This window comes from Schistocerca serialis, chromosome 2 (genome assembly GCF_023864345.2).
Source record: "Schistocerca serialis cubense isolate TAMUIC-IGC-003099 chromosome 2, iqSchSeri2.2, whole genome shotgun sequence".
In the NCBI taxonomy this organism is placed as follows: domain Eukaryota; kingdom Metazoa; phylum Arthropoda; class Insecta; order Orthoptera; family Acrididae; genus Schistocerca; species Schistocerca serialis.
In genome coordinates this window covers 861,573,382-861,587,234 of record NC_064639.1, presented here as the reverse complement: position 1 = coordinate 861,587,234, position 13,853 = coordinate 861,573,382, and the positions used below count along the sequence as shown (strand labels likewise).

Sequence of the window (13,853 nt, the reverse complement as noted above, 5' to 3'; positions counted from 1 at the left end):
TCATCTCCAATTACAATCTGACTCAAGAAGCCATCACCTTCTTCATGATAATGAGTCGAGAACTTCATCATACGCTCAAATCTTTGGTTTTTGTGGTCCTCTGTTAGGAGTTTCAAGACCCAACGGGAGCACAGTTTCCTAAACTTTAGGTGTTCAGAAACAATGTTGTAAAACACTGATCTTGACACATCAAGCAATTCATTTGAGAGACCTGTTATTGTGAAGTGCTTGTTCTCATGAATCCTCACTTCAACTGAAGCCACCAAATCATCTGTAATGAAAGAAGGGTGCCTGGAGCAGTCCTCATCATGTCACGGCCATCTTTAAATTCTCATACCCACTTATGCACTTTGCTTTCACTCATAACAGTATCACCATACACTGCGAAAATCTGTCAATGAATTTCTGCAGCAGACAATTTCCTTGCTGACAAAAATCGTATTACTGGGTGAACCTCACATGCAGTGGGAGAGTTGATAGTCTTAAACATTTTGAAAGCACAAAACAGAACCGTACAGGTTAGCTACAGAGCTGAAACTGAACACAGTTGTTCCCAAAGCACACCAGTACATGGCACACATGCTTGTTGTGGTATGGGAGTGAACTACTAGTGTCTACGACAAAACATACCTTACTTAAAAACCATGCCTCATACAATTTTCAAAACTTGGTTTCTGCTGGTAGTATTATTTTTCATTGTTGTAGTTTCTTATTTATTCCATAACTTGTTTAGCTTACTCTTTTTTGTTTTTTCTCCATCTGCTTTCTTTTTGGATCTTAATCACACTATGTAACCACCTCTTATCCTCTTTCTCATTCTGTCCTCCTGTCAGGTCAGAACTTCAGTTTGCTGATGCAGTGCTTATCATGGAACATTTTTTACCTCCTACTATCTGAGATGACTCACTCTTTATCAGTTTCCCATCTCCTCTTCATAACAGGTGGGTTGCCTCATCTTCAAAACCTGTCCCTTCTCCCTCCCTGTGACAGGAACTAACTGTTCCAAAATCTAAGCAATAGTTTTTCTACATACTGTATATCAGGAATACTGAAATTTTGCCTTATGTAGATTAGTTCTGGCCAGCTTTTACAGTGATTTCCTAATATCAATGAAATTGCATTCGGCTTTACTTTTCAATTATATAACTACGAGGCTGTCTTTCTTTTTCTTTTTTTTTTTTTTTTTTCCAACCTCCGATTGGCTGTAAATAAAAGTAAAATGTACAGAAAATAATAATTTTATTACCAAAAGTACAGTAAAGTCTTAACTTATTTTTCTACATGATTGCCAAAACAATTGAGGCACTTGTCATACCGTGACACAAGCTTTTCGATGCCTTCCTCGAAGAATGTTGCCGCCAGTGAGGACAGGTAAGTCTTGACGGCGTCCTGAAGTTCTTCGTTAGTAGCGAAGTGCTGCCCACCTAATCATGACTTCAGTTCTCAGAACAGGTGATAATCACTTGGTGCTAGGTCCGGGCTGTACGGTGGATGTTCAGAAACTTCCCATTTAAACTTTCTGAGGAGGTCTTTTGTCATGTTGGCGCTGTGTGTTCGGGCATTGTCATGGATCAAAACAACGACAGATGAAAGCATTCCTCTGCGTTTGTTTTGAATGGCTCTACGAAGATGACGTAAAGTTTCACAATAAACTTCCTTGGTTATTGTCATAGCTTGCTCCATAAAGTCTACCAGCAGCACTCCTTTATGGTCCCAAAACACAGTGGCCATTGTTTTTCTTTCTGTCAGTGAATGTTTAAACTTTTTTGGCTTGCTTGGGGAAGCTGTGTGCAGCCACTGCTTTGATTGTTCCTTTGTTTCAAGATTGTCATAGAGGACCCACGTTTCATTGCCAGTAACAATTGACTTCAAAAAAACGTTTCCCTCATTGGCATAACGTGTGAGAAACAATAATGCTAACGCCGTCCTTTGTGTTTTGTGGTCAGTACTCAGCATTTTTGGGATCCAACGTGCACACAATTTCTGATAGCGTAGGTCTTGAGACACAATTGTGTACAAAGCAGACCTTGAAATGTCTGGAAATTCATCAGACAGTTTGCTAATTGTAAATCTTTGTTTGCATCTCACCGCCTGATCAACACGCTCAACGAGGCCTACAGTGGCGACAGACTTGCGACCTTGTCCACCTTCATCATGGACGTCTGTTCGTCCTTCTTTAAATCTTCAACACCATTCCCGAATACTACCATCACTCATAACCTTGTTACCATACACGTTGCTCATTCTGCGATGGATTTCTGCAGCACTACATCCTTCTGCTTGCAGAAAATGGATTACACTTCGTAACTCACATTTCGCAGGAGCATCGAGCATAGCGGCCGTGTTTACACGGACATAGCTCGGCTACAACTGACACATTGAAGCTGAAAACGGCAGAGGTTGTGGTGGGGGAGCTGCACAATCACATGACGCACAGGTCCGGCCCCTCCCTACCTCTTACTTGCTTAGATGGATGATCGGAGGTTGAAAAAAAAACAGCCCTCATATTTATCTTTGTTTCCCAAATACTGCAAACTTTTATGTAATGTCTCAAAGAGATTCAGTCAAGAACAATAAACTTGTGCCCAGCTATCCGATCATATACAAACTTTGCTATTCTGAACCATATCCATATTACTTGAGTTACTACAGTTTCACTACCATACCATTCACTGAGCATCATTATTCTCACCCACCTCCACAACCGCAATTGCTAAGACAAATGTATGCAGTAGTACTCAACTTGGAAGTGGTTGGTGTGAGTCATAGCATTGGAAAAATACTTGGAAGAAGTACTTAGCTGGCAAAATTCCAGAAAGTTCCAGGTACTACCAACAGGCACATCTAAAATTGGAAAAAATACCTAGCATTCACAACTGTTACTTCCTTCCCCAGTGCAGAATCCAGGAACTTGAGGTTCCAGTTGCCCCTTCTAAGCCTCATCCTAAACCCCTGAAATGATTTCAATCAAATGTGGTACATATACATATATTTATTACAGTCTGGAAATAAATACTGTAGGGGTAAGAACCACCAGTCTCCCATTCAGGTGAGTGTGATGATGTGGAGAGAGAAGGGAGGACTAACAGTTGGAAACACAGTGAGGGAGAAGGAGAAGATAAACACAGACAGGAAGATGAGCAGATGGACAGAGATAGGGGAGGGGGAAATGGATGGTTAGAGGGGAAGGGAGATGGACAGTGAAAGGAAAGAAGAGAAGATGGGCAGACACAGGCGGAAGAAGAAACAGGCAGAGAGATGGGGGAGGAGGAGATGAACAGACATATGGGGAGGAGGAAATGGACAGAGAAAGCAAAGAGTAGGACATTGACAGAGAGATGGGAGGAGGAGATCAGCAAAGAGAGGGGTAGGAGGAGCTTGACAAATAGAGGGGAAGGAAGAGATGGACTAAGATGGAGGATATGGATATGAACCGGGGTGAAGGAGCAGATGGGCAGAGGGAGGAGGGGCAGATTGACAGAGAGAGAAGGGAGCAGGAGATGGATAGAGAGAGGGGCACAAGAAGACTGACAGAGAGTGGCTGATGGAAGAGGAGGATTAACAGAAGATTGGAATAAATACATACCTTGGCAACATTGGGTACGCAGATAGTCTTAAATAAAACTAATTTGAGTGTGTGACTCTCTAGATGTGTTCTTATTCACACCACTGTTTTGGCTGCTGTTTCCATTCATCAGGGTGATGTATTTGGCCAGTACAATATAAAGATCTCATTTACTGGCATTCCATCCTGCTCTAGTGTTGATTGTTAATGAAGTCCATTTTCAATTCTGTGGGAGGAGTGAGAGGTGGGGTCAGTTCGCCTTTACTGAGAGTTATGGATTGATGGATGAGAACCAGGTGAGCACAGTGACAAAGGACTGTACTACTACCAAAGTGCTTATTGGTGATGGAGACAATACCATGTTTACTGCCGTCCCCAGTGGGGCTGCCTCATGAATGCTAGCAATAATGATCGATCCCTGGATTCCTACTTCTATCATAGAATCAAAATCAGGTTCAATAACATTTTTAACAACTTATACTACCAACATAATGAAATATCAGATCCTAATGTGCCACTGGATCAACAGTAAACACATCAACCTGACAAAAGCCACATGCAGCAATGACTGAAACATTAGTATACAAAGAACTCAGATGACATGGTCATTACCCAGGAAAGCTTTATTGAGGACAACAATGACCACACATGCCTTTACTGATATTTAAGCCATCAGCACATGTTTCATGAAGCATGAGGCAAGCATTCAGACTGGACAACACAGCAAGTCTGTATGGCAGAACATCATATTGTGTGGAACGAAACTGTATTGTTTTCACAATCTTGAATATATCTCTGCAGCCATTTACCCTTAAGAGAAAGATACAAGGAATGCCTGATGTTGTGAAATTATGGATGTTGCCTTCCATTGTCTTTTAGCTGTCAGATTGGATTTTTTGTGATCTATCAAAGGCTTTTGACTGTGTAAATCATGGAATACTTCTAGATAAGCTCAAGTACTGTGGTATGAATGGGACAGTGCTCAAATGGTTTAAATCATACCTAACTGGAAGAGTGCAGAAAGTTGAAATAAACGGTTCACATTACATGCAAAAAACTGGTGATTTCTCAAACTGGGGAACAATCAAGAACTGGGTGCTGCAAGGTTCAGTCTTGGGTCCTCTGCTGTTCTTAATATATATTAATGACTTGCCATTCTATATTCATGAAGATACAAAGCTGGTACTTTTTGCTGATGATACAAGTATAGCTATCACAGCTGACAGACAAGAATTAACTGGTGAAATTGTAAATGATGTTTTTCAGAAAATCATTAAGTGGTTCTCTGCATATGGGCTCTCATTAAAATTTGACAAAACATAGTATATACAGTTCCACACAGTAAATGTAATGACCCCATTAATAAATATAGACTTCGATCAGAAATTGGTAGCTAAGGTAGAATATTCAAAATTTCTAGGTGTATGCACTGATGAGGGGTTGAACTGGAAAAAACACACTGAGGATCTGGTGAAACATTTGAGTTCAGCTACTTATGCTATTAGGGGTCATTGCAAATTTTGGCGATATACATCTGAGTAAATTAGCTTACTACACCTATTTTCATTCTCTGCTTTCATATGGCATCATATGCTGGGGTAACTCATCATTGAGTAAAAGAGTGTTCATTGCACAAAAGCATGTAATCAGAATAATTGCTGGAGCTCATCCAAGATCATCCTGCAGACACTTATTTAAAGAGCTAGAAATCTTCACTGTAGCCTCACAATATATATGTTCACTTATGAAATTTGTTATTAACAATCTGAATGAATTCAAAAGTAATAGCAGTGTACATGGCTACAACACTAGGAGAAAGGATGATCTCCACTACTCGAAGTTAAATCTAACTTTGACTCAGAAGGGGGTAAATTATGCTGCCACAAAAGTCTTTGGTCACTTACCTAATAGCATCAAAAGTCTGACAGATAGCCATATAGCATTTAAAAGGAAATTAAAAGAATTTCTTAATGGCAACTCCTTCTACTCATTAGATGAATTTTTGGATATAGTAAGTGGGTAATTTCCCAACCCCCACAAAAAAAAAAAAAAAAATTAAAAATATTGAGTGTCATGTAATATTTTGTCTAATGTAATATCTTATATAGACACCTTTTATTAACCTGACACGGTCCACATCATTACGAAGCGTCGTATTCATGATCTATGGAACAATTACTAATCTAATCTAATCTAAGAGTAGTCAATTTCCAGACTGATAGTGGTTAAAAGACAACCCCTTTTAGTGTGGCAGTAATAGAGTCCTCCTCAATATAAAAACAATGTCAATAAATGGCATCACCTCCTTCTCACCCCTACCCTTGTAATCCATCCGATCAATCAAAAACTGAGCTCAGTAAGTTGCTTGATAACTGACATTTGGAGTGAATGAAATCTCAATATATAAGATATTAATTTGGTATCTGTCCACTCTAATGAAGACCTTTCAGAACAGCAAGAAAAATGTTGGTGAGTATAATAGTGATACAATATGGTTGTGCAGCCAGAAAAAGTTGTCACAAAAAATCGCAATTCTAATTATCAGTACCCAAAAGTAAGGAGCCATTATCTGATTGAGTAAAGTCCTCACAAGAAAAGTAAGAGACATTATATACAAAGATTTGTATTCTGAAATGTTCCATGTCAATGAGGGTCTCCATACTGTGTGACCATGGAAAAACAATGTATCTAATAATGCTTTTTACTTTATTTTTTCTTATAGAAAATGTGTCAAGTCTCAAGTTGCACAAGGCATATTCATAGGCATTTATGTGTGCCCCATACATATGCATGCATGCAAGGAAGTGCACGTCATGCACACACACACACACACACACACACACACACACACACACACACACACACACACACACACACACAGTTTCCCTCATTACATCAATTTATTATGATTAATTTTTCGTCAAGGACTGTAGCAGTAAACTATATTTTTCAGCAGGCTGTCAGAAAGTGCCACTTTATTGCAAATGAGTATATGCAACCCCAACTCAGTTATAACTGTCACACTGAATAGAAACTCAGAGTAAAATATATATGTTTCATTAGGACTTTGCTTTGATACATAAAATGATAAGAAATTGTGTGCTATATGTTGCCTGCTATGATCATCACAATAAATATGTTGTTGTAGCCTAAGGTGACAACATAATATAGCAGTTACCTCATCTCAGGGAAAAGGAAAATTTGGTTCATAATTACTTACAGGTGGTTGACTGCCTTACACTTGACTTTAGTAAGAGACAACAGCCACTTTTCTTCTATAAACTAAAGCCAAGCATAGTAAAGATGTTCCAAGGACTACATCCAACAGAATTTGTTGATTATCATGATGAGAATGAACTGGAGAGTCTTATCAGAGGTAAGATATACTTCTGTTACTATTTGTAATGTTTCTAGTTCTGTAACTATTTGTCTCTGGTTAATAGCCTTCGACAGATGTTTGAACAAGATGTTAAGCACACGTAAATTGTTTACTTTAATTTGCTGCACTTTGAACATAGTATTTGGTAGGTTGACTGCAATGGTTTCCCACTGGGTGATGGGTGCAAGAGTTCCCTACACCAGAATTAATGAACTTATTGCTTTTTGTAGTATTTACATGTTTTGTGTTTCTAACTGTTATAATTTTCTATGTCTGCAAGTATAAAAAGGCTCAAATCTGTGAATTAAATTATGTTTTGTTTCCCAGCCCACAATAAGTACCTCGATCCATGAAATGGTATTTCTGAACACAGTTTTGTCAGTAGTGGATGCCTACCACAAACTAGCTTACAAGAAACCTCTCCTTTGCCAATCTCTTCATCTCAATCTCAGGGTAGCACTTGTAACTTACGTCCTCAATTATTTGCTGGATTTATTCCACTCTCTGTCTTACTCTACTGTTTTTGCCCTCTACAGCTCCCTCTAGTACCATGGAAATCATTCCCTGATGTCTTAACAGATGTTCTGTCATCCTATCCCTTCGTGTCAGTGCTTTCCACACATTCCTTTCCTCTCCAATTCTGCACAGAACCTCCTCATTCCTTACCTTATCAGTACACATAATTTTCAACATTCATCTGTACCACCACATCTCAAATGCTTTGATTCTCTTCTATCCTGGTTTTCCTACAGTCCATGTTTCACTACCATACAATGCTGTGCTCCAAATGTACAGTCTCAAAAATGTCTTCTTCAAATTAAGGCCTGTGTTTGATACTAGTAGACTTCTCTTGGTCAGGAATGCCCTTTTTGCCATTGCTAGTCTGCCTTTGGTGTCCTCCTAGCTCCATTTGTCATTGGTTATTTTGCTGCCTAGGTAGTAGAATTCCTTAACTTCATCTGCTTCATGACCATCAGTCTTGATGTTAACTTTCTTGAGGTTATCATTTCTGCTACCTCTTATTGCCTTCATCTTTCTTCAGTTTACTCTCAGTCCATATTCTGTACTCATTAAACTATTCATTCCATACAAAAGATCATGTTATTCTTTTTCAGTTTCACTTATGGTAGCAATGTTATCAGCAGATTGTATCATTGATATCCTTTCACCTTAAATTTTAATTCCAGTTCTGAACCTTACTCTTATTTCCATCATTGTTTTTTTAATGTACAGATTGAACAATAGGGGCAAAAGACTACAGCCCTGTCTTACACCCATTTTGATCCCAGCACTTCATTCTTGGTCATCCTCTCTTATTATTCCCTCTTGGCTCTTTTACATATTGTATTTTATCTGTCTCTCCCTATAGCTTAACTCCATTTTTCGCAGAATTCTGAACATCTTGTACCATTTTACATTGTTGAACACTTTTTCCAGATCAACATATCCTATGAACATGTTTTGATTTTTCTTTAATCTTGCTTCCATTGCCAACCATAATGTCAGAATTCCCTCTCTGGCCCCTTTATCTTTCATAAAGCCAAACTGATCATCACGTAAAACATCCTCAATTTTCTTTTTCATACTTCTGTATATTATTCTTGTTAGCAACTTGGTCGCATGAAGTAGTAAGCTAACTGTGCGATAATTCTCACACTTGTCAGCTCTTGCAGTCTTCGGAATTGTGTGGACGATATTTTTCCAAAGTCAGATGGTATGTCATCAGACTCATGTATTCTACACACCACAGTGAATAGTCATTTTGTTGCCACTTCCCCCAATGATTTTATAAATTCTGATGGAATGTTGTCTATGCCTTCTGCCTTATTTGATCTTAAGTTCTCCAAAGCTCTCTTAAATTCTGATTCTGATCATGGATCCCATCACATCAGGCAAATCATCCCCCTCATAGAGGCCTTCAATGTACTCTTTCCGCCTATCTGCTCTTTCCTCTGTATTTAACAGTGGAATTTCTGTTGCACTTTTAGTGTTGCCACCCCTGTTTTTAATTTCAACAAAGGCTGTTTTGACTTTCCTATATGCTGAGTCAGTTTTTCTGACAATCATTTCTATTTTGATCTCTTCACGTTTTTCATGTAGCAACTTCATCTTAGCTCCCCTCCACTTCCTATTTATTTCATTCCTCAATGAGTCGTAATTTCTGTATTCCTGGATTTCCCTGAATATTTTTGTATTTTCTTCTTTCATCAATCAACTGAAGTATTTCTTCTGTTACCCAAGGTTCCTTCGCAGTTGCCTTCTTTGTATCTATGTTTTTCTTTCCAACTTCTGTGACTGACCTTTTTAGAGATGTCCATTCCTCTTCACCTGTACTGCCTACTGAACTGTTTCCTTTTGCTGTTTAATAGCCTCAGAGAAATTCAAGCTTATCTCATCATTGCCCAGTATTTCCATATCCCACTTCTTAGCATATTGATTCTTCCTGACTAATCTCTTAAACTTCAATGTAATCTTCATCATTACTACATTGTGATCAGAGTTTATATCTGCTCCTGGATATTCCTTACAATCCAGTATATGATTTTAGAATCTCTGTTGGCCCATAATATAATCTAACTGAAATCTTCCTGCATCACCTGCTCTTTTCCAAGTATATCTCCTCCTCTTGTGATTCTTGAACAGAGTATTTACCATTACTAGCTAAAATTTATAATAGAACTCAATTAGTCTTTCTCCTCTCTCATTCTTTGTCTCAAGCCCATATTCTTCTGTAACCTTTTCTCCTGCTCCTCCCTTACAACTGTATTCCAGTTCCCCATGACAATTAGATTTAAATCTCTTTTTAAGTACTGTATTACAGGAATCCTCATGAACATGAAAACAGTACTTGCTCAACTGCAAATGATTGAATATGAATCAGTATAATACTTTGACAAATGGGATTAGCAAAATGTGTGCTGAAACTTACTTTCTTCTTTAAAGCCCAAGTACACAATTATCTATAATTACAACAGTGACAAATTCAATAGATAAACCAATGCACTCAGTTCCCCAAAAAGAAAGCTGCATAGTATTTTCTCTGAAGCGATTTGTCAACTCAACACTGCAGGCTTTTATCACCCCCTCATGTTAATTTGGGACTGGTTCATTATTAATGAAGCAGTGATGTAATACTCAAAGTACATGGAGCAAAAATCTCAATGGTACAAGCAGATGCTAGGTGCTTCTCCTAACATTCTACACCTGGTCTCAAAGTTCCATTGTGATGCTTGGAAAGCCAGTTACAAAATGCTCATACCTCTCACAAACTAACACCAGCCCACTGTGTTGAAAATTATGAACAAATACTGGTTTTAGACTTTTAAATATGCTTATAAGAGCAATCTGCATAGTTTTGCAGAAGTAAGGGCAGCAACAAATTACATGTTATGAATATAATGAAACTGTATACTCAGTTACTGTACCATTAATCTGTTATTGACATAATTGCAATAATGAACAGTTTATAAGGATCTTAAAGTGAGATTTTATCAGTATCCTGTCATGCATTTTTTATGTAAATTGCTTATCATTCTACTAACCACAAGGCTTTGTTTATGTGTATTATGAAATGAATGAAATCTCAATATATGTAAGAGCTGAGTTTGGTACTCATTCATACTAATGAAGACCATTTAGAACAGTGACATTGATGTTGGTGATTATGACAGTGGTACAATGTGGTTGTGCACCCAGAAAAGTTGTCATGAAAACAACAATTCTAGTTACCAGTACCTAAAAGTAATATGGCATCCTGTGACTGAGTGAAGTCCACACAAGAAAATGGAGAGAAGTTATCTAGAAAGATCTGTATTCTGACATGTTCCACATCAATGAGGATTTCCTCACTATGTGATCATGGAAACACAATGGCTCTAATCATACTTTTTATTTTATTTTTTCTTATAGATAATCTGTTAGTTTGGATTGGGGGTTGATTTGGGGGAGGAGACCAAACAGTGAGGCCATCTGTCTCATTGGGTTAGGGTAGGATTGGGCAAGAAATCAGCCATGCCCTTTCAAAGGAACCATCATGGCATTTGTCTGAAACAATTTAGGGAATTCGCAGAAAACCTAAATCAGGATTACTGGACATGGGATTGAACCGTCATCCTCCTGAATGTGATTCCAGTGTGCTAACCACAGCGCCACCTCACTCGATAATCTGTCAAGTCTCCAGTTACTCAGTGTGTATTTGCAGGCATGTGTGTATGAGCCACAGGCATGCTGACACAAAAGCGCATGTGCATCTGCGCCGCCCCCCCCCCCCCCCCCCGCCCCCAACAAACTCTCTCTCTCTCTCACACACACACACACACACACACACACACACACACTCTCTCTCTCTCTCTGTTCTTTCGTTGCAGTATTATTTGTATTCCATGAAGCAGTTTCCCTCATTATGTTAATTCCTTATGATCTCATTTTCATCGAGGATTGTAGCAGTATATTTGCCAGCAAGTTGTCATGACTGTAGTAGTATATTTTTCAGCAACCTGTTAGGAAGTGTCACTTCAATGCAAATATGTACGTGTATCCCCAATTCAGCTATCATGTGTCACATTAACAATAAAATATTTATGGTTAATTAGGACTTGGTTTTTCCACTTGAAATGATAAGAAATTTTGTGCTGTATGCTGCCTAATATGTTCATCACAATAAATACGAGGTCTGTTCAAAAAATCCTGAAACATTCATAATTTTGTATGAGTGGTGTGTTGGAGCAATATGAGGTTGGCACCCCTGCACACACCTGTGTTTAATACATAGCTGCTGGAATTTTCATTGTTGTATGTGTCAAACAGTATGTGAATTTTGAGATGGCAGAGTTTGAGAAGTAATGTGGCTGCATTAAATTTTGCGTGAAACTCCAGAAAACTTTTACAGAGACACAACAAATGATGCAGAAAGCCTACAGTGATGAGTGCTTAAGCTGACCTTGGTGTTAGGTATGGTTCACATGGTTTAAAAAATGGATGGATGGAAGTTAAAGATGACCCTCATTCAAGACACCCTTCAGCGTCTAACGATGATCCTCATGTCAGGAACATCAATGAGATTGTACAGTCCAATCGAAGACTGACTTTCTGAGAGATCGCAGAAGAATGCAATATTTCAGTCAGATCGTGTCATGAAATCCTGACTCAGCTTCTTGGATTGCATCATGTTGCTGCCTAGTTCACCCCATCCCTCATTACTCAAGACAGGAAAGACCTTTGCCACACAATCTGTGAAGACCTTTTGGATCACACAAATGAGAATGAGATGTTCCTTGAGAGAATCAAAACTGGTAATGAGATGTGGGTCTATGGATATGATGTTGAAACCAATGTTCCATCTTCACAGTGGGTTGAGAAACGTTCTCCAAGACCATAAAAAGCTCAACAGATCAGGTCAAATGTCAAAGCAAGGCTGATAGTTTTCTTTGACTTTGAAGGATTAGTTTATCATGAGTTCATACCACAGGGACAAACTGTTAATTGGTGGTATTATCAGGATCTGTTGCAATGCCTACAAGAAAATGTGAGAAGAAAACAGCCCAAAATGTGATGAGATGACTTGTGGCTCTTGTATCATGAAAATGCACCCACACATTCATCCTTGTTGGTGCATGAGTATTGTACAAAAAAACAAAGTCACTGTGCTGCCTCATTCTCTGTACACTCTAGACCTAGCCCCTTCCAACTTCTTTTTTTTATTTCCAAAGTTGAGGACCCTGTTGAAAGGATGAAGACTTGCAATGGTAGATGAGATAAAAGAAAATTTGCAAACGGCACTTCATGCAGTCCAGCAAGAGAAATACCAAGACTGCTTCCAGAAGTGGAAACAGCATTGGAAATATTGTATCAGTTGTGGTGGGGAGTATTTTGAAGGAGGCTATGCACAACAAGTCAAAGGTAAGCATATAAAAATGTTGTGGATAAAGATCCAGGATTTTCTGAACAGACCTCAAATGTTGTTGTAGCATAATGTGATAACATAACACATGAGTGATGTCACCTCAGGAGGAAAGAGAATTTAGTTATTAATCACTTACAGGTGATTCCCTACATATGACTTCAGTAAGTGACAACGACCACTTTCCTTCTGTTAACCAAATATCAGCATAGAGAAAATGCTCCAAACAGAATTTGTTGTTTATCATGAGGAGAATGAACCAGAGGGCCTTATCGGAGGTAAGACCCACTTCCATTACTATTTGTAATTTTTTCAGTTCTTTAACTGTTTGTGTCTGGTTAATACCGTTCCACATATGTATCTGAACAGAATATTAAGCAGATGTAAATTGTTTACTCTAGTTTGCTATGCTTTAAACATAGTTTTTATTCCAGTATTTGGGAGGCTAACTGCAGTGATTTCTCACTGAGTGATGGGTGCAAGAGTTCCCTACACCAGGACTAATGTATACTTATTGCTCAGGGGCCAGTTCTTCCTCTTTTTGTAATATTTCATGTTGTGTATTTTTAACTGTTATAACTGATTTATTGGAGATTTGAAATATTCCCTGTGTCTGCAAGTATGAAAAACCTCAAATCAGTGAATTAATTTATGTTCTGTTTCACAGCACACAAAAAGGACATGGCTACACAAAATGGTATTTCTGAAGCCAGTTTTGTTAGCAGTGGATGATTGCCACAAAGAAGCCTTCAACAATCATCATGAACTTGTAAATGGTGGTTTCTTAAGTGCCAATGATTTAATATGAATCAGTATAATACTTCAGCAGATTAGCAAAATGTGTGCCATAACTGAAGACATATTTATATTAGTGCTAGTGCAATACATAGCAACTGATTTTCAACACAACTGAAGCAAGGGCTAAAGATGATATTAGGTGGTAGTATGTATGAAGCTGAAAACCAGTCAATACATTTACTTTCTTCTGAAAAGCCTAAGGACAAAACTAT

The 13,853-nt window shown here is 38.4% G+C and overlaps 1 protein-coding gene across 1 annotated transcript in view; it reads left to right on the top strand.

Moving 5' to 3' along the window:
- The window catches only part of LOC126455954 (sodium-independent sulfate anion transporter-like), a 67,331-nt gene extending 53,756 nt beyond the window's left edge, over positions 1-13,575 (top strand). Inside the window, exons 10-11 of the mRNA XM_050091711.1 lie at positions 6,788-6,941; positions 13,511-13,575. Of these exons, the coding sequence (XP_049947668.1) occupies positions 6,788-6,941; positions 13,511-13,575 (219 nt within the window). The remainder of the gene's footprint in view (positions 1-6,787; positions 6,942-13,510) is intronic.
- Positions 13,576-13,853: the final 278 nt, after the last annotated feature.